Below are 26131 nucleotides of genomic sequence, written 5' to 3'. Positions count from 1 at the left end.
TAGAAACATAAACCCTTACAGAACATGTTAGCATCTCCTAACAATGTACTAAAGCACTCAGAACGCAGCAACCTTAGCAACTACAAGATACATGCCTAAAACATACAGAAAACCCTAAAAACTGCCTATGTGCTTAAACTATTTCAAACATCTTAGCAACTATCTAACAATGTGCTAAAACACTCAAAACACAGAAACTGATAGATACATGCTTAAACTGCTCAGAATACTTTAAAAACTGCCTAGCAATGTGCTTAAGCACTCAAAACACCTTTGCAACTGCCTAGAAAAACTACTTGACAGCTGCGAAGAAACATGCTTTAACCACTGAGAACACCTTAGCAACTGGTAGCTAACCGCAACTCACACTGTCTTTAGAAAAAATGTCAAATTTTCTCATTTTCACATTCCTCAAGTTATCATTTATTTCCATTTATACATATAATAACTTTTATAATAATAATAACTGTAATAAAAGTAAGTAATAATAAATGTAATGCCATAGCAAACAAAAATGCAATCTCAATGTCAGTTTCCAACCCCGATGAATAAAATCAAATCAAGATTTTCTCTCACTTCGTTACAAAAACTGGCTGGCTGGCTAATGAAGAATCATGCATTTTGTTCATTCAAGCTTTAGTCAAGAGCTAGAAATCATACTTTACCAAAAACTAAAAAATAAATAGCCCCCCGTGTCTGTTTTGTGCTGTTCTCAAGTCTGATTATATACAGTATGCATTAGTTAACTTGTTGTCCCCTTGATTCATTGTTTGAAATAATCAAACTGTAAAAAGATTGTCATTGCAGCGTTCCCCAAAGATGGCCACTGGGCTGATGGGAAATGATGCTTGGCTGGAAGATCTAACTTCTTCTTGATTAGGAGCAATCAACAATAACTTGGCTGATGGTTACTCATCTTAAAAAGACATTAGAGATGGGCTTAGTAAAGCCTTCAAAGCCTTCTGGGTGGTGATCACGATCTAACCATCTCATTGGTTTTTTGAAGAAGAGAGACTGGATCTGTAATTTGAGCTCTTTGATCATTAGGTTTTCTATCCTAGAGCCATTATTAAAGAACATTCAGATGCTCTAATGGATTTAATGCTGCTAATGACTTTCTCTCTTTCCAATCGCAGGTCATATGCCTTCAAGATTTCTTTGGAGAGGAGGACATCTTCATCGCATGTGGCCCGGAGAAGTTCCGTTACCAGGATGACTTCATGTTGGATGAAAGCGGTAAAGAGCCTTTCAGTAGTTGCCTTTGTATTCATCTGATTGAAAAAACACTACTTGTCATGATTTCATCAGCAAAAGATCCATGTGGATGGCAACCTCCACCTACCCAGAAATGTTCTCTTTGTCCCATCTTGAATGAATAACATCTGGTTACAAATGAATTCACAAGAAGCTTATGAATGGGTCCATTAAAGTTTCATCCCACAAATGTGGAATATAAAATAAAGGCTCATTCCCCCTTAACGCCTACACCAGCCACTTCTCTAATGGGTTTCTGGCTTCGCCACTTGTCCTAGATGGACAGACCTCTTCTCCTCCTCTGGCCTCTCCTTGTCTTTTCTCTCCATGCTGTTCCTGTTGTGTTGTTGTTGTCAGGAAATGAGAATCTGTGTGTTTCTGTGTCTGGTTTCCTTTCATTAATATTGTGGACAGACAAAGGCTGTTCGTTGTTTGGCTTCTCTGTGCTGATGTGAGCTCAGTGAAGAGCAGGTGCCCCAGTTTTCTAAAGTGCATGCGGAAGAGCTCTTTAATAAAAGAGACTTCTCTCTATTGTCAAAATATCTATCTATCTATCTATCTATCTATCTATCTATCTATCTATCTATCTATCTATCTATCTATCTATCTATCTATCTATCTCTTTCTATCTCTTTCTATATAGTGGGTATAGAACATTTTGTTGCTTTGCAGCCTGAAATGAAGGACACAGTTTTTGTTTAATCCAACTGTATTAACTCAGTGCAACTTATAACATCCAAATGAAAGATATAACGCCAACATGTCAGAAAAGAAAACCGAATATATATATATATATATATATATATATATATATATTGTATATATATATATATATATATTGTATATATATATATATATATATACAATATATATATATATATATATATATATTGTATATATATATATATATATTGTATATATATATATAAAAAGAATCCCTGAGAGTTGGAAAAAGGACCACCCTCCTAATGAAAATAAATTGTAAACTCAATCAGGTGTTAGCTAATCATCTTCTCAAAGGAACAGCTGGAGGAAACAAAAAATGTCTCAGTCTTCTTTTCAGACTGCAAAACAACAAAATGTGATTATTTTAAGGGGGGGGGGGGTTCTTTTCAATTTATTGCCCACTGTAAGTCTAGCTCTGGCTCTGGCTCTGGCTCTCTCTCTCTATCTATCTATCTGTCTCTGTCTCTATCTCTATCTGTCTATCTGACAGATTTAATGGCTGTAACCAAGTTACAGCTTCACTGTACAGAACAAATTTATTGAATGTCGAATGGTTGATAACCTTGAATTAGAATGAGTGCAGTCAATCATGAGTAGAGGTTTAATTACACAGGCACTAGAAGATAAACACGTGCCACTCTAATGAGTTCTGATCAGAGCTGAGAGGAACATATGAAGCATGCTGATGGCGAGATGGATGGAGCCAAAATGGCAGCCTTTGACGACAATGATTTCCCTGGAGGATGCATATTTAATATGAGCAGAATGGTAGCACATAACAGCACACTGGCAGTGATATATCATGTTAATTTTTATTTGATACATAATACTCACAAGTTATGAAATTGTTGTTGATGAAGATTGTGTAAGGCTGTAATTAACAATTGTTAAAAAGCACATTTTTTTACCTAGACTGTGTCTTATAAAAGAAATTGATTTTTTAGTACTGGAGAGTAAAGTGCTGGAACTTTCGTTCTATGTGTAACTCCATAGAAACAGAGTGAGGTGGTGTCCTGCCCTTCAAGAAATCCTGCCTTAATAGACTGTGGCATTTACTGTCAAACCTGGTGTCACATTCTTATTGCTCTCTCAATGCATTATGTACATAGGGTTATTGCAGCAAAAGCAAAAATGGGATATAAAAAAAAGGAGCATGCGAGAATATGAGCAGCACTTAATCTGCAGAGAATCTAATTTAATCTTCAGTCTCTGATCTCGGTTTAGGGTTAAGGCCTTTTCCTCACTTGTAGCGCTGCCATCTTTTTTTTATCACACTTGCATAAATGTGCTTCAACAAGCAGACTGTTTTTAAAGGAGGTTTAATTTAGCGCTTCAGTTAAAGGATTGTCTTTAGGCAGAGTTTGAATTTAGAGGACATTTAAAGAGGATTTGAGATGGCAATCGAACTAGACAGTTATTTGGAAGTGTGATATACTGTAAGAAAAGCTGCTGAAATAATGAAAGTTAAGCAGTCAGCTATTGATTTACCATTTACTACTGATGTAAATTGTAAAAAAAAATTAATGGAGCACAATATGTTTGACATAACCATGTTTAATCACCCATATTTAATCGCAGAACCATTTACTCATCCTCATGTCACTCCAGACCTTCCTTCCTTCCTTCCTTCTTCCTTCCTGGGGATAGTTCGCCCAAAAATTAAAACTCTGTCATGATTTACTAATGAATCCTGAGAGGTTCTGTCCCTCTATTGAATGTTCAGGTAACCACAATTTAATAGATCCAAAAGGCCATGAAGGCAATGTAAAATAAATCCATTTGAATCAGTTTAACCCAAACCGTGTGAACAGATTAGATCACTTTATAAGATGACAATATTTCATTTATACTTTCATTCACATAAAAATACATTAATTTATAGCATTGCATATCCTAAACGTGGAAGCTCATGTGACATGATAGAACAAATTTCATTTGAGTGTCCATGTTTATCATGCTGTGTCCTATGTGTGTCCATCTTTGCTAAGATGAAACCAAATTCTAAAACAATCTGAAATGCATAAATTTTTCCAATGCCAAATAGAAGTAATTTAATCTGTTAGGCAGACTTTTAGACCTTACTATCTATCTAATGTGATTTTGCTGTGTGACAGAGTGCCGAGTGATGAAATCAACATCCTATGGGAAGATGGGGTCTTTAAACAGAAGCTCTCCTAGAAGTATCACCCTTTCCAGACACAGCAAGTCTCCTTCTGGATCAGGTAACATTCACATGTGCTTGTTTATGCATGTTTATGCAACAGCAAACACTTTCTCTGAGTAGTTTCCTGTGTACACGTGAACCCCCTTCTCAAACATTTGCTCTCGATTGAACTTTTGTTAAAAAAAAAGCAATAAACATCTCACATCAGATAATAAACAAACTAATAGGAAGTAATGCATGTGTGACAGCCCTCCGAGTAATATAGCACCCTTCGGTGCCTGTGCACCCTTGGAGTGGAGTGTGTTTGCTTGCTTCTAGGTGCAGTTGCGTTCAGATATAGCTGTCTGATTCACTAGGGCACATCCTGATGGAGAGGAGTCAAAGATGAGAGATATGAGATATTGAGGCATGGGTGAGGGAGGTAGATGGGGTGATAAGAGAGATAGAGAGAGAGAGAGAGAGATGGAGGGGGTAGTGTGACTCCCACATCAACTGTTGTGCAATGAATACTGTTGTGTGTGATCTGAATGTGGTCTCCTTTTGTGCCAGTTTTATTGATAATACTATGATGCATTGGATATATGCCATTATTACCATGTTCATATTTCATACATGGTACTCCATATGCAAAAACTAACGGCATAAGCATTATGGTAGTGTGTGGATTAAATCCAGAGTTCAAATTGTTCTATACGGTCGTCATGGAGACACCGGCTAAGAGAACTGTGCCTTGGAGACAATAAAGTTGCCCATATATGGGCGTCCCTTCCTGTTTGGCAAGCTTGGCGGAAGCAGACTCAGAGAGTGCGGCTCATCACTTCTAGTCAGGCGGCTGGTTCTCAGCAGACACTTGCAGACGTGAACCATAAAAGCGAGAAATCGCATTTGCTTTGAGTGCCAGTCATTTATTTTCCCCATTCAGCCCTTTAATCCTATAAGAAACCCTAGGGTGAGGGAGAATATGTCAGGTTGACTCATGTTTGCAAAGATTTCATTGCCTGGTCTGGTTTTAGGATTAATTCACTGCAGTGTGCAAAGATTGATGATGGTTTTGAAAGAAGGATCCAAGAATCTAAAAAGCTAGAGACATTATACTTTTTATGTTAATCTAACAGATTCCAGGGTTTCCATTCAGGGGTCCTTACTGGCCCCTGAGGGTCCATGGAGAGAATAGGCTGGACAAAACAGGATTTTCTAGTATTTGAATCCCACTTATAACTATTGTCTAACTAAGTGTTATATAATGTGCCAGTGTTAGTTAATGATCTTAACTCTGTAAAGCCTACTCCATCATGTTTAATATGGACATTACTAAATCCTCTAAATTATCAATATGAATAACAAAACTTTGCTGAAAAACATGCCTTCTGATTGATAGTTCATACTTTTTAGCAAGAAAAAAAAACTTTTAGTATGATTCAAAAAATGTCCATCTTTAGGTTGTGGTACAAGAAAATGTTTTTAAATGGAATTAAGTTAATGTAATAATACATTTTGTACTTTAAGTAATATTTCAAGCTGGACATTTACTGGAAAAGCAACTGATGTTTACTTGATTATTCAAACATCAGTTTTAGTTTTTGTTTTTTTAAGTGAGTACCAAATATGATGCATCATTTGTTCTCTCATTCATCAGTATATTGCATTGCATTATATGTTTTGCCCCCAGAATAAAAACTATAGAGCTTTGATCATCAAACTATGCATTTAAATATCATTTTACAAAGACATATTATTATGAGATATAGAGTGACAACTGATTATTCTGCATTTTATGTCAGTAGCCTGTTTTACTAATATAAAGATCTCATTGATTTACCTTACAAGCAATTTCATCATACTTTTTGGCTAGCTAAATATCAGCAACTGCACCAAACTGCATGTTTACTATCAAAAAGAGGCGTGTTTCCCTTAAAAAAAATGTTTATATTACTTTGTTACTTTATATGACAGGCTTCAGGATTCAAGGGATTATCCCCCAAAATTACTCTTCATTTACCCTGTTGTCATTCCAAACATTCTTTCTTTCTTCTATGGAACACAAAAGAAGGTATTTTGAAACATTTTAAAATATTTATTTTCAAAGTCAGTTGGCTCCAGTGTTGTTTTGTTTACTGTATTGAATAAAAACAGTTGGAACATTCTTCAAAATACCTTCTTTTATGTTGCACAGAAGAAAGGACATCATACAGGTTCGGAATGATATGAAGGTGAGAAAATGATGACAGAACATTCATTTTAGGTATTTCTCTGTTTTTTTGTTTTGTTTTGTTTTTTAGGTCATATCATTTTTTTTATAATTATTCATTATATTTTTTTTATTTTATGTAGTAATGCAAGTTAATGTTCTTAATGGAAATTATCATTAAGTGTGGATGAGAAAATCTTAACTTTTTGATTCTAGGGGTCCCAGGGTGGGTTGAGAGTCTGATTTTGTTAAAAAGGTTAGAAAGCCCTGCCTTTCTAAACTTTCAGGTTATTTAATTTAGCCTCCACTCGAATCTGAAGCATACAAACATACGCCTTATATTATCTTTATTTCTTGCTTTCCTAGGAGTCCCATACTGGTGTGGGCAGGTGTATACATAGTGGAGGCGTCCTGTACTTTCATAGTAAGGCACAACCAGCGGACAGATATGATTGCAATTTTGTAGCTGTTGCATGGCATTTTATTTGTTGCTTCTTCTGAGCTGTAGTCAATGGCATTTTATTCATATCTACTGGAAAATCTGATGGTCAGTATACCAAAAAATCCCATCATTTAAAGGATGAAACAGACTGGCTGATAAACAGATATCTGTCTTGTAATCTGTCAGACAGCATAGGTCAAATGTGAGATATTTCTTGGGATGAATCAGATTAGCGATTTGCAGAAAGGTCTGTGCTTACTTTAGACAGCGGATTGATGAAGCCCCTCGCTGTATGAGTGCTGTTTATATAATACACCCTGTCAGGCTAAGTAAAGCACATTGATTTCTGGTTAAGAGTGGCCTGCACACCTTTAAACACAGATGAACGCACTTTACCTGATGAATTTCTACACAAATGGAACTGATGTACTGTTTGTGTACAGTTACAAGAAGCCTTTTGTTTTGTTTTAACACAACAGAAAAACTGAAGCCAATGTCATCCTACAGATTATTCACAGTTTGAGCAGCGCAATCAAGTGTAGAGCTTGACAACACATTTAGAGGTGCTTTAACAAAGGAGACAAAGTGAGACAGACATAAACAGCCTCTCTCTGTCATATTCATCAACAGCTGTGTGGGCCGGTTGAGATGGTGCTCATCTGTGCCGTTCACATTACATCTGCATCCTTCTCTGCCTGTCCTATTTAGTGAAGGCATCCTTCCAATGGATTTTTGATCCATAATCTTAGGATGCTTGCCTCACAAATTTACTAATTTGCTTGGCCTAGTAGTCGACCGAATTTTTATCTGAGCAGTTTATCCAGAGAGTAATCTTTAATTAGAGCACCAGAGAGTAATCTCTAATCAGTTTCAAACACCGCTGGCTCACAATCCTCACGAAATGCAGAGCTGCCCCTGTCACTCAAACTCAGAGACCTTGTTATTATTCTTACTGTGTAATTCTGGCCAGTCGCACAGCTCGTTACTGACAAAGCCACAAACAGCTCATTAACCCATTAGCATGTGCCCTACTGCAGGAAAACTAGATTTTGTTAATGCATGTTCCTGGTCTTACTGTATTGTGTGTTTCATCTGTGGACATTATTCCACAGAAAAAAAGTTAGTCATTTTTATATTTTTGAACAAAATTGTATTAACCTCTTTCACCTGGTTCACCTAGTTTGCATCACTGATTGTTATTTTTCAGTTTATTACGGTGAAGCTGATTTGAAACAATCTGTATTGTATAAAGCGCTATGTAAATAAAGATGACCTGACTCTTTTAATAAATATTAGCTAAACACACACACACACACACACACACAAAAAAAGGTTTGTAAAAATAGGGTCCAACGTACTGTGTAATTAGGAAGAAATTATAGTGCATTGATTTTTCATAGGTGTTTTATGGTTAAAGGAAATGTACATAAACTTAACTGATAAAATCCTACTAGTAGGCTACCTTTTCTATTTCTCTGTGGATTTTTTTTCTCGGATTGGATGCTGCACACTGGTTAACATTTATACTTCTGACATTTTTTTAATCCAAAGTGACTTCTACTGCATTCAGTATTGCACACATTTTATCAGTTTATGCATTCCCTGGGAATTGAGCACAATTACTAGCACCATTCTCTACTATTTGAGCTACAGGAACATTTCAGGATGTTGTCACTAATGATTGTTTCTAGTCACTTTAGTTAGTATTCTAATTAAATGCTGCTCAATGTCAGTGTCAGAGTTTATGGCTAACACCCACTTTTCCCATCCTGTCAATTCCCTATAAATAAAAAGTCCAACCTCACATTTTCACTTTTTCTATAATGCCAATTAAGATCTTTTACTTTTAAGAGTATATAATATTGTGAACCCTGATTTCAGAAGAAGCATGTAAATTGTAGATTAGAGCCCACAATAGAAATGCTATTTAAAAAGAAAAAGTCTAAACAGTATAGATGTATAATATTGGCCATAGCATAAAAATAATCATTATCTACTTTATCTCTTTGCAATAAAATGGTATGAAAAGTCATGTTTATTTGTCAGTGATGGAATTAATTTTTCATAGCCCTTATTGCACAGAGACTGATATTACTGTATCCTAGTCCACTCTGCTCTTCTCTGAAACCCTGTCGTGCATTTCACATAGATGCACCGTAAATAGAAATTTCATTAAAAATGATATCCACTGTGAGACAGATGTGCTTGCTTGAATGTACTCTGAGCAGGCTGCTCTGCTCACAGAATGGAGCTCTGAGCACCCCAGAGGACATGCACAACTGCAATCTGGATGCTCCATATATTTGAATAATGCAGAAGTGTATTTATATATAGTGTATTGCGTAATTTGTGTAAACATATTTGCCAAGAACTCTTTATGTAATTTCATTCCTGTAATTACAACCTTACTTTTTACATTTTCACTATAATTTCTCATTATTCGAACATCTCATAATTGACATTGATTTAAAGGAAAAATTCACCCCAAATTGAAAATTTGCTGAAAATTCACTCCACTCAGGCCATCCAAGATATAGATGGGTTTGTTTCTTCATCTGAACAGATAAGTGGATTCTCTGCAGTGAATGGGTGCCATCAGAATGAGAGTCCAAACAGATGATAAAAACATCACAATAGTCCACGAGTAAACCAAATATCAAATGGTAATCCATAATAATGCTTCGTTCAGTGAAAAAGCAACATAAGTCTTTTTTCTTCTTTTTTAAGATTTACTGTTTTCTACATAAAATCATCCTTCATTAAAGATGTAGGACATTTTGTGAAAATATAAACTTTATATCTTTAATATTGACTGATTAAGGCCATGTCAAAGATTGAAATTATTGGTTGAAATCAAACTTTGATGCTTGATATCGCATAATTAGATTTTGATCTAATTTTGCGCATATTTCACTCCTGATTCATACAAGATTACATTTTCAATGGAGAAAGCAACATTTGAAGTAAAAACATCTTAATACTGGATTTTTTTATTGCAAACACACAGCTTTCTGCTTTGCAATGTTATACTTGATGGCAAAAAAGGGCATTTTTTTGTAACGTCTATTCATTGATTTTCTTCTCTTTGAATTGTCTTTGGGGGGATTTATTCTGCACATATTGATAGATGTAATGAATTCATTTTACAAGAATTTGTATCAATTAACAGCCCTAAAAACATAATCATCTCTTTTGTGACGGATCATAAGTCATTCATATTCACACGGAAGTTATTTCTGCTCAGCTGTAGTGGGAGTGTTAGATCAGGACAGGGGTATATCAGGGGAGGACACTGTGCCTCTTTCACGGTCCCTTTTGTATCATATCCTCGTTTTGAATTATGGACAAAGGGTCAGATGCAAACAGCGGACCAAACTGCACCTGGTGCGAAAAAGAGAGAAGTAAACACTAACAGCAGAGAGAGAGGAGGAGGAGAGATGAGAGAGGTCACATCACTGGATCCATCCTCCCACAGCTCAGCATATTACACAAGAGCAAACTCTTCAGAGCAATCTTTTTAGCGTCAAAATTTATTTTTATATTATAAACCATGCTGAACACATATCCCATACATAAAATATGGCCATTTTACCAGTAGTCCCCTGTAGTGCTGTAACATGCTCTATAGCTGCAGTCATTTATGTTTGTGTATTTATGAAGGAAGTGGGGAATGCATTCAACCTCCGCTTTGGTTATGAACGTGATGTTCAATTACTTGCAGTCATGAAAATAGATGTATGTTTGAGCTTTCAAACCTTCTTACGCTCATCACAAAAACAATGTGAAGTGTTCACATGAACGGTTCTTGTCTTGTTTTGTCTGTAGGCGTGTTTTCCCCCCACGAAGAAATGTAAAAATAAAGAAATAAATAAAAGCATTCTATTAATCAACATTAATAATCATTAAAATATCAAGAGCAATAATCAACAATAATGATTTACCCTTTTAATGAGGTTCCGTTTTAGTAATTTATAACCTATTTACATTATGCAGTTTTTTGTGTAAACACGTACTGTATGTCAGCAGCATTAAACAGCTGGTGTAAACATCAAAGCAATGTCAGATGCTGCAAATGTTCCACCTTTGTACAGTAAAAATGGCTTTTGTTGATGTTGAATTTTTTTTTAATGGTAACAGTCTATAATATTGTCACTGATTAAAGTAGCTGCAAGTATTTGACACAACAGATACATTTTTAAAAAGTAATGATACAAATTGCTCTTACATCTTATAAATGCCCCCATGAAACCAATTCCAGGGGGCAAATATTGCTCCTTAATGGAAAAGTTTATTTCTGACCCATGGTTCCCAATCCAGTTTTGAATATTCTGTCCTTGCTTTACATGTTCTGTTATATTTCAAATGAAGGGTTTAAATTTTGCCATTTCCAAAATGGGACTTTGAGAACCTGTTTAACCCCAAAATAAAACAGTGATGAGTCTCTCTGTGAAGCATCACTTACATCAAATTAATGAAGCACCACAGATGGTGCTAATGAGTGTACTTCTTCCCCCTAGTCTTACAAACACACACGCACACACACACAAATTAGTTTCACATTTTAGTGAAGGCGTCTCATGGATCAAGTGGTTTTAATATGGTGCTGAAAATTTGGCAAACCTCTTGATATTTAAAACAAAATGATTTGGACGATTAGAAGTCGTTTTAAGGCATGTTTAACTATGTATGAGGAAATGTTCGATTTTAACCGCACAAGTATAGCAAAACCTGTAAACACTCACAAACACACATCATTTCAAAGAAAACTTGCGAACCACAAAACACCCAAACTGAATACCTCAGCTTTCCTTTTTTCACTTCTAGATTTAGATTTAATCATGTTCAGTAAAAATAGACTGAACGCTAAAAGAATTGACATCTAAAAAGCTATAACTTGTTTTTCTGTTTCCTGTAAACACCACATCGATCACAAAAGGTTCATGCTGAAAAATTGCTTTTATTAAGAAGCTTTTTTATAGGGGTTTTAAAACGGTTAATGTTCACCTGCTTTCAGAAACCAAATAAATTAATGAATAACTAAATAATTAAATAAATGATTGAGAACAAATAATACTTTATAATAATACTACCGAATTCGTGAATAAAACACCTGAGATCAAATAACGTTAGAGATCACATTTAAATTACTTGTATAACCTAAGTAAAACTGTCATTTAAAATATCTTTTAACTACACAAAAGCAGAAAGGCCTTAGAAATCACTATCTCATGTTAAAATACGGTAGTGTTTATGTTTGTATCTGGCCGTGGTTCGAGTGCCATTAAAGGTCTGTCGGTGAGAAGATTCTGCGCGTTTCCACCATTACCTCAGCTCCGCGCGCCTCCCACTACCGTACCGCACTGCTCGGGCGCGCGTCACAGCTACGCAGGCAGACAGCGAGCCAATGAGCGAGCAGCGGCTCACGCTCTGTACTCCGCTCTGCTCTCCGCTGCTCCATTCATTGGAATCCGCGCTCAGCGAGTGCTGCTGCTTTCTGCCATCTGGGATAGCACTGTGTCTCAAGATGCTGCAATACGAAGGTAGGAGAGGCGGATTCGCTGCTCTTCAGTGGATACATGGGAAGCTGGCTTTTTATTTTTATTACGGAGTTTAATAGTGATGTTTATTCCGCCAGAATGACTTTTATTTGATGTGTATTTATATGTGAATGAGTAGGTTAACCATTTCTAATTTTAGTCTTTATAGAAGAGACCAAGGAGTGTTGTAACACATTTTATTATGCTATATGTCTCAAACTTTCATGTGATATTCCCATATTTGTCTGCTACGAATAAAAATAGTTTAGAAATTATCCCTAGTCTGTGTAAAATGAATAAACTAGTATGGGTTGCTACACACTGTACATTAAAATATTGTGGTAATTAAATTCATTTCTCCAAAATATATATATATTTTTAGTCATAAGCATTTTAACAGCAAGAAACTTGACTGGTGTGCGTGTGTGCACCTTTGTAGGTCTGTAATGTACTAACAGTGTTACAACTTATTAATATTATATTATTTTTTACAGTAGCTTTTGACACACTTAGTTTGGCCCAGTTCATATTTAATATTTAACCATTCTATGCATTTAAAAATTAATTTCAGTCATAAAACACATTGGTTTATTTTTGTTCTATAACTTCACTACAAGCTTTGACCTTTCCATCAATCATACACTAATAGCTCCGGCTTTTATTGCATTTCAAAAGTGAATTAGAATGGAAATGATGCAGTTAAAAATATAATACTTACTTTTGCTACTTATTTAAATGTTGATGTTCTGTTTAAACCTTTAAAACTTTTTTTTTTGGCGATGGATGTTTCACTTTTTTGTGTCCTGTTAACATATGAGAGAGTGTAAAACTAGCAAGGGATAATTCCTAATCTGTACTGTATCAGCAAAAAGAGGCAGTCACCTGTGAATATGAATCACTTTGGAGAGTTCAGATCTTCTCAGTGGTGTTTAGTGCAGTCATACCATGACTGATGGGCCTTGGAAGATGTGAGGTTGTGGAAATGTAGGGATTTCTATCCGAAGAGGATTTGTTTTGGGATGGGAGTGTGGGAAGCAGGAGCAGCGGTGTGGGTGATTTCTTCTCTTCTTACTTGCAGACAGGCTTTTGAAAAGCTCACTTTTTGAATATAAGAGCACTGGCAGCCTCCTAGGGACTCTTGAAATATTTGCTGAGCTTCATTCACAAACTTTGTACACTTTTTGTGTGTGTGTGTGTGTGTGTGTGTGTGTGTGTATGTGAACTCAGACATTTTTCCACTTTTTCTTTGTAGTGAATGGGACCCTAGCCAGTCAGCAGTCTACACCCCATTCTGCAAAATCACCCAGTCCGTCTCCCACCAGCCCAGGGAGCCTGAAGAAACGCAGGGTAAGACCTTCTCTTCACAATCACCCTAATGCACACACACAAACACAGGCCATATTTTTACACTAGCTATGCCCACCTGCCCAAATATAATCTTCTACTGTCAACCTGGTGCATTTGATATAATCTAACATCTAAACCCAATTCTACTGTGTTAAAATGTGTCATTTATGTGTCTACACTATGGTGTTTATCCAGTATATCGTGCAATTTGAGTGTCCAGATCCTTTTCTACTTAGGACATTTTTTTTGCCCTCTGCCGCCATCTTGGGCTCTATATAATACGCTCCTTCTATGTTCTCAGGAAATGGACAAGGTCATCATTGACAGCACAGCTTAACTTCCCCACTTCTTCAAAGTGGCACTAAGGTCCACAATCAATCCTTAGTCTGGGCCACTACTTTTGGAAACATTCTGTCTCTCACGTGTCATCGTCAGAGTTAAGCGTGAAAGTCCATTAGCATCAATCATGGAAAATGACTTCTGGTTGTAGTAGAGCAGCAATTTTAAAGTTACATTAAAACTTGGGTCTAAAATTAACATTTGCCATTAATCTGCCAGTGGTGAGCATTTGAGAGAATAAATACCAAAACTTTCTTTACCTGCTATGAAGCAGTTTTTTCACAATTTGTGAACAAAATGTCAAATTATTTGGAAATTTTTCCCAGGTTGTCATTCGCAGCATCATATATAAGGTGATATTTATATATATTGCCTCTCAAGTGTCACCACACTGAGTTCTGAAGACTCCTAGATTTTATACAGTTCATATTTGTTTAAATTGAATCGCTCAAATCACTTACATCAGTGAGGATGACTATATACGACTATACATATAAATCGTTTACTGTTACACTATACTATACAGTTTCTAATAATATTACCTGCCAATAACAAATAATGTTTTATTTACTCACCAAAACCAATTTTTACTCACATATGGTGCTTGGCGAGTGCTAATTTTGTACCCTGATTGAGACAGCATGGAGAAAGAAAAATGACATGATACATGCTGTTGAAGGAGCATGCAACTCACCAGGAAATGTTTATCTATTCACATTTTTTCCAAGAGACGCATTACTATTTGTTTTCCGAGAAAAGTTTGTGTATGATTGTGAGGAGATTGTGTGCATTTGACCCAGTCAAACAGTCTAATCCTGCAGTTGATAGACTAACGCAAAGAGGTTTAATGAATTAGAAACTTCTCCTTCCCAGTCCAGAGTTTATCTCCTGTTACTAAATGAACCTTAAAATCTAGTGGCTCTCTGTCTTAAGAATCAAGAGTCTCTCTGTCTTCCAGTCTTTCTGAGTGTTTGTCTATTCCTCAAATGCACTGGAGCTTTCAATCATTGAGGATATTGCACTCCATTCCAAATGTTCAAAATGTTGAGCTTTTGGGACACATCAGATCCAGCTGCAGTGCAGTTTTACAGCCAGCAAAATCACGTGCTGATATTGAGCCAAAATAGATTAATCAGAAACTGTTGGCCACTACCAAACTGGAGTTTTACTGACCTTAAACCAGTTCATATTGAATCTAATGCTCTCAATGTGTTCTTACTGCTTTTTTATTAGTTAATGCCTTTCTCCTAAAAGTGCACTCTTATTATTGTTAACCCTTAAAAGATGAACTAATTATTACAATTATATATGAAACCAAGACAAAAGATATTAGTATAATAAAAATTATTTTACATTGTTTGCCTATGGGGGCCACCATGTTAAGGTCACATGACCATCTATTTTTTTTTCTCTCTTGGTAACCCCACTGATAGTTTCACTCAAAGAATAAATTAATGGTTGACTGCAAATATGGCACTTCTTCAATAGCATTGCAGCTGGACATTTTTTTTCTTTTATATGACATAATTGACTGCAACTCTGAGGGAAAGTACAGACATGTTCACATTTTTATATTCTAAATTGTTAGTTGTTAAGTTGTCAAAATTATAGATTTTTCTTTTATGCCAAAAATCATCAGGATATTGAGTAAAGATCATGTTCCATGAAAATATTTAGTAAATTTCCTACCATAAATATATCAAAACCTAATTTTTGATTAGTAATATGCATTGCTGAGAACTGTTTGGACAACTTTAAAGCTGAAGTAGGTAACTTTTGTACAAATGTATTTGTGAAACCTGTCATTATGTCCTGACAGTAGAATATGAGACAGATCATCTGTGAAAAAATCAAGCTCCTCTGGCTCCTCCCAGTGGTCTTATTGCCATTTGCAGAAATTCGATCGCTCCCGGTAAGAAACAACCAATCACAGCTGCGGTCCGTAACTTTTTTTGTGTTCAAGATTTACAAAATGTATATAATAAGCGAGTACACCATGAATCCATTTTCCAAACCGTGTTTTTAGCCTGTCCTGAATCACTAGGGTACATCTATAATAAGTGTTTATATTCGGACTATTTTACATTGCTTCGGGGGTACCGCGGCGGAGTAACCCGGTACCTTTGTGATAAATTATAAACAGAGAGAAGTAGCTCCAGCTACAGTGTTCTTCCGCAAGACGCAAGCAGTTCTGTTTATTGAGCGTCAAAAGTCACGGACTGCCGCTTTAAAGGTTCTCCGTATTTTGACTTTTTTGCACTTTCAGATTCCAGATTTTCAAATAGTTGTATCTCGGCCAAATACTGTCCTATCCTAACAAATACATACATCAATGGAAAGCTTATTTATTCATCATTCAAATGATGTATATAAATCAAAATTTTGAGAAACTGATCCTTATGACTGGTTTTGTGGTCCAATGGTCACAACTGTTGCAGATTGCATTAGAAGTGGCTAAACTTCCTCTTGAGGAAGAGTCGGATTTTAATGATTCTAAATGCGATTCAGTCAACCTGCCGGCTGAGAGACAGAGATGCCGAGCACTTTGTGTTTTCCCTCCACCCACTAGCAAAGACTCTCAGATTCTCATCATACTTTCACTTATCCTGCACTGCAGCCTGAGCTCTTGAAGTTGGATGATCTCTCTGCAGTTTGATTCTGTCAGATGGCTTTGCTCTCAGCTCATTGCTGTTGCAGAATGAGAATTTGGGACAGTAAAATCTGCCCAAAGCAGAGACACATCTCAGCGTCTTTGCAACCATCTCCTGCATAAGTGGGTCAGGCTTTGAAAACTCCCCAGTGTAGTTCTGTGAATGAAGGAAGGAGAAAAAACATTTGCATAAATATGATACAAATGCAAAAGAACTGAATGTTCTCTCCAAATGTTTCCAAAGAAGCAGGCACTTCTTTATCTGGCTTATGAATTTATATCTCTGAATGTCTCTGAATGTTGTTATTGCGTCTTTCTGGCTTGGTTAGTCAATTAGTTTGCAGTGTGAACTTATACATTGCTAAAGTATGTGATAACAACAGTATTCTGCTAGCAATACGTTCCAAAGATTGCCTATTATGAACCATCTCTGATAGTTTATACTGCAGTTTTAAATGGCCTTACTCCTTCCAAGTGAATGATTTAAGCACAGATCATTACTAGTGATTTAATATTAATTAGCTTTACTGCTCGAGCCTGGGCTGTGAATTGCATTCAACAAATGACCCACTTTCAGAAGCGAGCTACACAAGAGTGCTGGGGCTATACTGGGAATATATACGTGTGTTTGTGTGGGGCGGGCTCTGTGTCCTCAGGCATATACTCTCCATCATTTCTCTTTCTTTCCACGAGATTTCTGTTCTTCTGGGGGAAAATATGGAACACAGACAGATTTGATGCTATGGCGGCAAATACATTTTTAATCTGTGTCAAAACACATGAAGGAGTGTCGGGACTTGTTTCCAAGTCTGCTAATCCTTCTCAATCTGGCTAAAGAAGGATGAATCGAGGTAAATGAGGTTACGATTTTATTCGTTTTCATCAGAGTTGTGAGATTAAATGCAATTTTCTTCCAGTCATTTTGATGGATATGTAGTTAACTAGGTAGGATGAGTGTTGCGTGTGTTGCATAACATGAAAAGTGAGGCCATAGAGCTCATCATCGCACCTGTCTCTTTCTGAGTTGTTTAGGGCTTGAATTAGAATTTTCATAAAAATTCATCATCTCCATTAAATTATGTCCCTCAAACTGTCTGTTGGGTTGCATGCTCTTCACATTTTCCTTTGGTGTTTTCACACCTGTATATTTTCTGTTTAAATGACATTGTGTTTGTGTGCATGTACTGTATGTTCTCCTTCATTCCATGAACATTGATTTAAAAATGTACATGAGCAAAATAATGATATTCTTAATCTCTAATGTTCTTAAAGGGATAGTTCATAATTTACTCACCCCCATGTCATTCCAAACCTATTATTTTGTGTAACAGAAAAAGAGCTATTTTAAAAAACATGCTACAGACATGTTGCATGGAGTTAAATGCTCACTTCATAGTTATTTAAAAAATAGACAACTTGATACTTTGTCTCCGCAGTAGTTTTCAGTTCCATTGGTTTTCATTGTTTTGCTGTTTTCACCTTTTTCTTTTGGACTCTGCTCAGTTATACTGTCCTGTATATCTTTACTTTCAAGACATTGTCAATCATGTAGTTATTATAATTTTTTTTTTGTATTAGTTTTGTATCATAATCTATCATTTTTCATTGTTTTAATGTATAAAAAGAAAAGATTGTGTCATTTTCTGGTCATTATTTTGAATGCATTATTTTAGAATTATGTTTATTTGCCAAAAGGATGTCATGAAATGGTTCCAGCATGTACGTATAATTGAAGATGTTAATACATTAAACAGTAAATCTCTATATCTAGTATGAACTTAACTGGGTGTTCTTTACTAAATCTTTTGGGTCCTCCTCTGTTTTTTGGGACAGTTTGGCTCAGAGCTCCTTTAATCACATTTTATTTGTCCCAGACTTTCCGGATGCCAAAACAATGTTTATTTTGTACTGCACAAACATTAGTGTTAATTACAGCCCTGCATTTCAAAAACAAATTAATGCAGACGGTCATGGAATTAGATTATGTGTGTAATCACCAAATGTCCTGAAGTGACTCTTGTGAGATTTTCTCACATTGGTCTTAATGGAGTTGCAGCTAAGTGGTCTAGCATCTCTACAGCTATTCCCCAAAATCTCTGAGTAGCAGTGATCCTGATGAGAACAGCAGTATCCTCTCTGGCCTTTGGATTAAATTTCCCCATGGCATCCCCATCTCCACAAAACAAAATAATATCTGCCATTAAATCAGTCATTCAAGCCATTATGCAATTAGTTTGCAACAAAATCTCAAGAGTTATCTTAAAATGTAATATTGCGGCATTGTTATTGATACTGAGCGTGTTAATTGTTTTTTTTTTCGAGAGAATGATTTGATAGAGTGTTCCTGCGACACTACTTTAGGGATGATTAAGGTAAATTTGCGTTATCAGAATCATAATTGCACAGATGCTGAATAACAGACTGTTATGCAACTGAGTACTTACATTTGCATGTGAACACATGGTCATGGATTTTACATGATGCACTTTTAATCAGTAAAAGAACAAATCAAAAGAATAAATACTTACTGCATGGTTTATTCTGTTTCTTTCCGGTCCTGAGAAAAGGTGCAGAAATTCAGCCTGTTTGGTGTGATTTGACCTAGCATTCAGCCAGGAAACAGGAAGATGCCTTATATGGGCTTGTCTCTGGCTGCTTCCTGTCTCGCAGAGGGAAAATATTATTAGTACACTCCAACAGTTTCCATGGTAACAAGAGTTTTGATAGCGCCAGGACAAACTGTGATCTGAATGAAATAGAAAAAGGATGCGGAAACACACACACACACACACACACACACACACACACACTCGAGTCAAAACTGTTTCTGATGACACTTAAACAACCCTATCTTGGTGTCTCATATGCATCCACTCAAACTGCCATTATCAAATAGTGACTGTAGGAGTGCTGACCCTCCATGACCCAGCCACTGGTTCGTCTCAGCAGATTTGCACTTCATTCTCACCATTAGCAGGCCCTCTGAGGTGCATCCGGGGCCGTTGTCACACGCTGCTACATCCAATCAAATCCATTTGAGTTCTCCCAGCAGTTAGGGGAGCACAGTGCTCCAGGAGACATTATTCCAATTACTCTCCGTGCGGCCCTGAAAGGGTCCCTGCACCCTGACTGGCGGCAACCGAGAGCGAAAACCAATTTACAGCACAGCCAGTAACTTCCCTCGCAGTTGCTGCTGCTATGGCAACCAGCAAAGATACACTTTGTCCTAACACTGTGCTGTGTTTAAATGTGAGAATGAGGATTGTGTCCCCAGTGTGCTGGCTGTCCTGATGGGAGTAGTAGACGGGGCAGCTTGAGGATATCCAGCACAGGTAGAAAGACAGAATAGCCCAGTGAGCTGCTTCTCAGTGTCTGTATTTTTGAAGTTAGGTGGTTGTCGGTGGTTTTTGGAGTTATATTTTTCATACACACTGGCCATGTACTGCTATCTATTTAGTTTAATTTAATTGGATATTTTCTTCCTCACAGGGATCCCAGAACAGCGGTTCTTCTCTGTCTCTGACCTCTACCAAAGTCTGCAGTATGGATGAAGAGGAAGGGCCTGTGAGTGATGGTAAGAAATCGAGCCAGTAAAACCACTTCAGGCTGGTTTAGATAGTGTCATTCATATACTATTATAGTATTTTTTTTATTTTGAAATGTATTACCTTTTTTATTTTCAGTTTTCATTTTAATTGTAGTTTTAGTCATTTTATGCGCTTTTGTCATTTTTTTTATTTATTTATTTTTATTTATCATGCCAAGGCAACGTTTATATTTTCCTTATATTTTTAAAAGTTATCTTTATTGGATTACAATTTTCAATTACAATTACAAATTTCAATTACAAACTAGAAGACACCATCCCCCAACACTGAGGTGAATCAACAACTTGAATGAGTTTTACTGTACATTTGAAACTCCCGGTCTCACACCCAACACCTGTTCTTACCATCTCTCTACACAAACATTAACACCTCCATCAACTCCCCTCCTGTACTTCGGATCAGTGAAGATGACGTGTGTCAGATCTTCAGGAAACAAAACTGAAGGAAAGCACCAGGCCCAGACGCTGTTTCACCAGTCTGTCTAAAAACCTGTGCTGGCCCACATCTTTTCACAGATCTTCAGCAGATCACTGGAGCTGTGTGAAGTCCCTGCCTGCTTCAAACGCTCCACCATCATTCCCATTCCAAAGAAACCCAAAAACACAGGACTGAATGACTACAGATTGATGAAAAGGAGTGAGGAAAAAGGCTCAGAAAATCAGTCGCCTCACATCTAAGCCATTTTCTTATTTGAACTTTTGCTGTCTGGTCAGTGCTATAGAGCACTGAACACCTGGACAATCAGACACAAGTAAAGTTTCTTCCCCCAGACAATCTAACTTATGAACAGTTAAATGCTCTCCCCACTGTGCAATAAAAATGTGCAACACAACTTATGTTTATGTTTATTTGATACCACCCTATACATCTTAATCCATCCCTACATCTTATTCTATTCTATTCTATTCTATTCTATTCTATTCTATAGCACACCAGTACAGACAATTCTTGTCCGTTTTTTGTTTATATATATATATATATATTATTCACATATATTTATTTTTTTATTGTCTGTTGTTGTTGTCGTCTCTGTGTACTGGAAGCCTCTGTCACTAAAACAAATCCCTTGTATGTGCAAACATAACTTGGCAATAAAGCTCTTTCTGACTTCTGAATTATGACTTACTGAATTATTTTATAGTTTTAGTTAATAAAAACATGGCAGTAACTTGACCTTCTCTAAATCCATGCATTATAATTGCATTCAAACATATTGCATTCAGACTTTCTTACAAAGTGCTCTGCGACTCTCTAAACTCATGCAGATATGGCAGTTTTTAAGTGAATGAATGAGAAGCCCTTTATTAATCGAAGAACTTTTATAGTTGTTCAGGGCCACCAAGTAAAGATGTTTATCTCAAGAGTGTCTGCAGGTCATCCACAAATAATTTCCACTTCAGTGTACACACTGTAGCTGACTGTAAAGCACTAATGAAAGAATCCATGAGGTGTAAACCAAACGTCTTGTTTGTTGAGCTGCAATCATAGAGATTCTCAGACTGGGAATGTTGTTTGAGAATCAAATTTCTTCACTGCCTACAGAGATTCCAATCATAAAATCAGATTCTGAATGAGGCCCACTCAGTCTTGCTTTAATTTTCTTCCTTACCGTCTGCAGCTGAGCCCTTGGAGGAGACACCGATACCCACAGTCCCGAGCTCCATTTCAGATCGGTACAAAGTGGGCCGAATGATCGGAGATGGGAACTTTGCGGTGGTCCACGAGTGTGTGGAGCACTCGACTGGCAGGGCGTATGCTCTGAAGATCATCAACAAGGGCAAATGCAGAGGAAAGGTGAGATGGATGCATTATGATGTTGTCAATAAAATGCTTATATTTTTATTTTATAACAATCTGTGCAATACATTTTTATTCCAAATCTTTTTCTCCTGCACAGGAGCATATGATCCAGAATGAGGTGGCTATCCTCAGAAGAGTGAAACACCCAAACATTGTGTTGCTGATTGAGGAAATGGACACTTACAGTGAACTCTACCTGGTCATGGAGCTTGTTAAGGTGTGTACTACAACATACGCAAGCTATCATTTTAATGCACCTGTTCAAACCTGAAGTGAAATCAAATGCAGATCGATAGACAGAAAGATTAGCAAAAATCCAGTCACAGCTGGTTTTATACCTCTTGTGGAGTTAAGGATGAATTTTAGCTCTTGGTGGCTTCCCGTAATGGCTTCCCTGTGCAGTTGTGCTGGCTCTGTTGAACTGAGTGTTATTTTAAGCTGCTGTTCCACTTACTCGACTCTTTGAGGGGATTTCTGCCATGTGAAGAGCAAACCAGGCCACCATGAACTTTCTGCCTTCTTTGTATAAACAACTTGATCTCAGGAAAACTCATGATGCAGAGCATTTTGTGTACATGAAAATACCAACTTTCTTGGAAGCTAAACGCAACTACTGAACCGTTCCATTCACACACCTCCCTGTAGATGTCAAAGACACCTTAAACTACAGCTAGACAGAAGACAATATAAAGTGTCTATCCACAGGTATTTTATATATTGTGGAATGTAAAAAGTGCATTTATAAACCTGTTGAGTTAGAACGAGTATTAAAACTGAATAATTATCATCCTTGGTGTGAACTGGAATTTAGAACAATAAAAAATAAAGCTTGAGATGTGCATGATATTAATAAAAGTTAGGGGCCGTTCTCACAGAACGTATTTTACTTTACACTGGAATGTTTTACCATTGTTTTTCTGTTAACACGCTAGACGATGCCTGTTGCCCTCTGGTCTCGTGTCTTTCTTGCAGCATATCAAATACACACAAAAACATTTCAAAATGCCCATGTTACAGGGTATAAAAGTAAACAGTTTGGAAAGATATCAGATAAGTGTTAGTACTGGATCCATGCATTACGTCATAAAGTGACAGCAGCCTAATATACAACAACAACAACACGAGAGAGAGAGAATCACTTAGTGCTCTTGGTTGAACAACTTTAGTAGCTTTAATAAGAATCAATGTATATTTAATTCATACAGTGAAGGCGATAATTATATTTCTAAATTGAATGCTACTGTTAAATAGAGCTTCTGTAATCAAAGCACATATATTTTAAATTCATACATTGAAGGTGATAATTATATTTTTTTCTGTTAAATAGACCTGTTTATTTCATTTGCATCTTTATTATATTGAATTTGTCCTATGTTTTGTAATTTGCATCTTCATTCTTATTTTTAGGGAGGAGATCTTTTTGATGCCATCACCTCTGCCAACAGATACACTGAGCGGGATGCCAGCAGCATGCTGTACAACCTGGCCAATGCTATCAAGTACTTACACAGCCTTAACATCGTCCACAGGGACATCAAGCCAGAGAACCTTTTGGTAAGATATCAACACGCCTTCTTTTATTCCATATTTCATTCTTTTCAAAAACGTACCTCTGAGAAAGTCATCCTGACATGTCTAACATGTCACAGGTACAAGCGCAACAGTTATAACATCCTAAATTGGGTTTTCCGTGTGGGTCATGCGTGTGTTTCTGTGCGTACGTGCAGAGGAAAGGAATGGAGGAAACTCATAGGTCTTGTGGGCTGGCCTGGAACAATATAAGTGTGTTTGGAGAAAGAGAAATAATTGCTGCGAGCTCTTTGACTGAGTCTAGACCAGCCACCTACTGACTCAGTGCATACGTGTGATATCACTTCAGCAGCGGAAGAACTGAGATGTGACTCACACATTGACAGTTTACAGACTGTACTGTTCTCCAAGGCTGCTTTTATGAATCAATGACTTATACATGTACCCTTCCTCTCCTGATTCAGGATGGAAATGTTGTTTATGAAACCCTGTTTATGAACTGGGGAATTTGGCTAGAAATGCTGTAGGTCTTACAATAGAAAATGTGACCCGCTAACAGTGAATAAAACCATCTGTTTCTCAAACGCAGTCCAGTGAGCTAGAAAGAACCGTGCAGTGGCTCACATATGCGCTTGCTCTATCTCCGCATCTCAAAGATAATCGCTTGTGGCTAGAAGCATGGATGTCAAATGCACCTTGCAGTGCAGAATGAGGCTTTTTCAAAACGCATCACTTTACATATTATATAACACCAAACACAAAGCCAGCCAAGCTTAGAATCCTGTTCCTTTTTAGCATCAGTAGAATTTAGGTTAAAGACATTAAATGCACAAATATCCATTTATTGAAGCCAGTGCATATTTTTGACACTGATCTGAATTGAGAGCCGGATATGTAATTTTCATAGATTGCTTTGAAGAGACTAGGTTGATTTTGGTCTAATGTTATTCTTGGCTTTGGTTCACAGGTGTATGAGCATCAAGACGGAAGCAAATCCCTGAAGCTGGGCGACTTTGGCCTGGCCACCGTGGTAGACGGACCTCTGTACACTGTCTGTGGAACACCCACATATGTAGCACCAGAGATTATCGCAGAAACCGGGTGAATTTTTCATGGACTCGTGTGATGTTAAGCATAGTGTTGTGATTGTAATGATCATATTATGTAGAGTTTAAAGATAAATTCTAATAAGACCAACAATACTAAAACACCTTGTGTTTGCTGTTAGGTATGGCCTTAAGGTAGATATCTGGGCCGCGGGAGTCATCACATATATTCTTCTCTGTGGCTTTCCTCCATTTCGTGGGTAAGTTCATTGATAATGTCAAAATGTGGCTTAGGCCTGTGTGAGAGGACCATTTTTTAGGTTTTTGCAATAAATAAATGGTTCACATATCGAAGATTAATTCTTAAATACATTCTAGGTGTGTATGTAGTGCAGTTTTGAAAAATGTAATCAAAGCTGTAAGGTTATGTAAGCTGTTACTGCGCCACCCTGTGGCTATTTGTCGTACTATCAATGAACGCAATGAAACGAGCTCCCCCTGTTGATATATATTTGAAGTTGCACTCTTTATTTCAGGAGCACTGATGATCAAGAAACTCTGTTTGACCAGATATTGCTGGGACAGTTAGAATTCCCTCTTCCGTACTGGGACAATGTATCAGACTCAGCCAAAGTAAGTGAAATATATGTGGATTAAATAATAAATATGTGGGATAGTAAAAAATGTTTTACACATTTTTTAAAATGTTTTTAAATAAAAATATTATGATGCTAAATAATATTTGGTCTTTTTCAAATCAAAATAATATGATTATTATGTGTGATTTTAAAATCAAAATTTCTGACTAGCATCACTATAGACAAGTTACGAAATGTAGAATGTTTAAAATCATATTGAGTTTTGGTTTTAACTACGTATTATTATTATTATTATTAAATACTAGTGTTTTTTTTTACTGTTTGTTTACTGTAAGTCATTGTGTTCACCAATTCAAGGTCATGATTGGCATTAGGGTTTGGCAGTAACTCTCTCTGTCCTGTCCGTCTCCTCAGAAGCTGATAGTGTCTATGCTGCAGGTGGAAGTGGATCAGAGATACACGGCGCTGCAGGTGCTGGAACATCCCTGGGTCACTGTGAGTAACTCAGCCTGAATCCATTACACTATAGTGTGTATGGGTCTTTGTTGCTTAATTATAGGACTGACACAGTCATGATACATTTTAGTCCTCTTGTTTAATAACTATTGTAGCTGATGGGCTTCATTTCAATGGCTGTTTCAGAATGACGGTCTGTCAGAAAATGAGCACCAGCTGTCAGTGGCGGGAAAGATCAAGAAGCACTTTAACACTGGGCCTAAGCCCAGCAACAACACCTCGGGAATGTCTGTGATGACGGTAAGCCCACACTTGACTGTCAAAGCCTGAAGTTAACAATCGAGACGCTAAATAAACATTAAAGTTCCAGAAAGCTGAATACCAGACACCATGTGTGATGGACAGCTTTTATGGGAGGCAAAAGAGTTCAAACGCTATAATACTT

General features: G+C 36.9%; 1 protein-coding gene across 5 annotated transcripts in view; it reads left to right on the top strand.

Annotated features, from left to right (window-relative positions):
• LOC132132165 (serine/threonine-protein kinase DCLK1-like) overlaps nt 1-26131 on the top strand; it is a 41927-nt gene that overhangs the window by 13332 nt on the left and 2464 nt on the right. For 2 of the 5 annotated variants that reach the window (XM_059544468.1, XM_059544465.1), the window contains exons 3-14: nt 1137-1236; nt 4095-4202; nt 13564-13658; nt 20137-20221; nt 21874-22049; nt 22153-22272; nt 23463-23609; nt 24553-24686; nt 24814-24891; nt 25168-25264; nt 25645-25725; nt 25873-25986. In XM_059544468.1, coding sequence (XP_059400451.1) covers nt 1137-1236; nt 4095-4202; nt 13564-13658; nt 20137-20221; nt 21874-22049; nt 22153-22272; nt 23463-23609; nt 24553-24686; nt 24814-24891; nt 25168-25264; nt 25645-25725; nt 25873-25986 — 1335 coding nt within the window. Of the gene's footprint in view, nt 1-1136; nt 1237-4094; nt 4203-12047; nt 12315-13563; nt 13659-13959; nt 14272-20136; nt 20222-21873; nt 22050-22152; nt 22273-23462; nt 23610-24552; nt 24687-24813; nt 24892-25167; nt 25265-25644; nt 25726-25872; nt 25987-26131 lie in introns of those variants that run through there. The other 3 variants (XM_059544469.1, XM_059544466.1, XM_059544467.1) reach the window with 3 other exon arrangements.

Source organism: Carassius carassius, chromosome 49 (assembly GCF_963082965.1).
Source record: "Carassius carassius chromosome 49, fCarCar2.1, whole genome shotgun sequence".
NCBI classification, from domain to species: Eukaryota; Metazoa; Chordata; class Actinopteri; order Cypriniformes; family Cyprinidae; genus Carassius; species Carassius carassius.
Note: the sequence above shows the minus strand (reverse complement) of the source record. Positions and strands in the feature narration are given on the sequence as shown.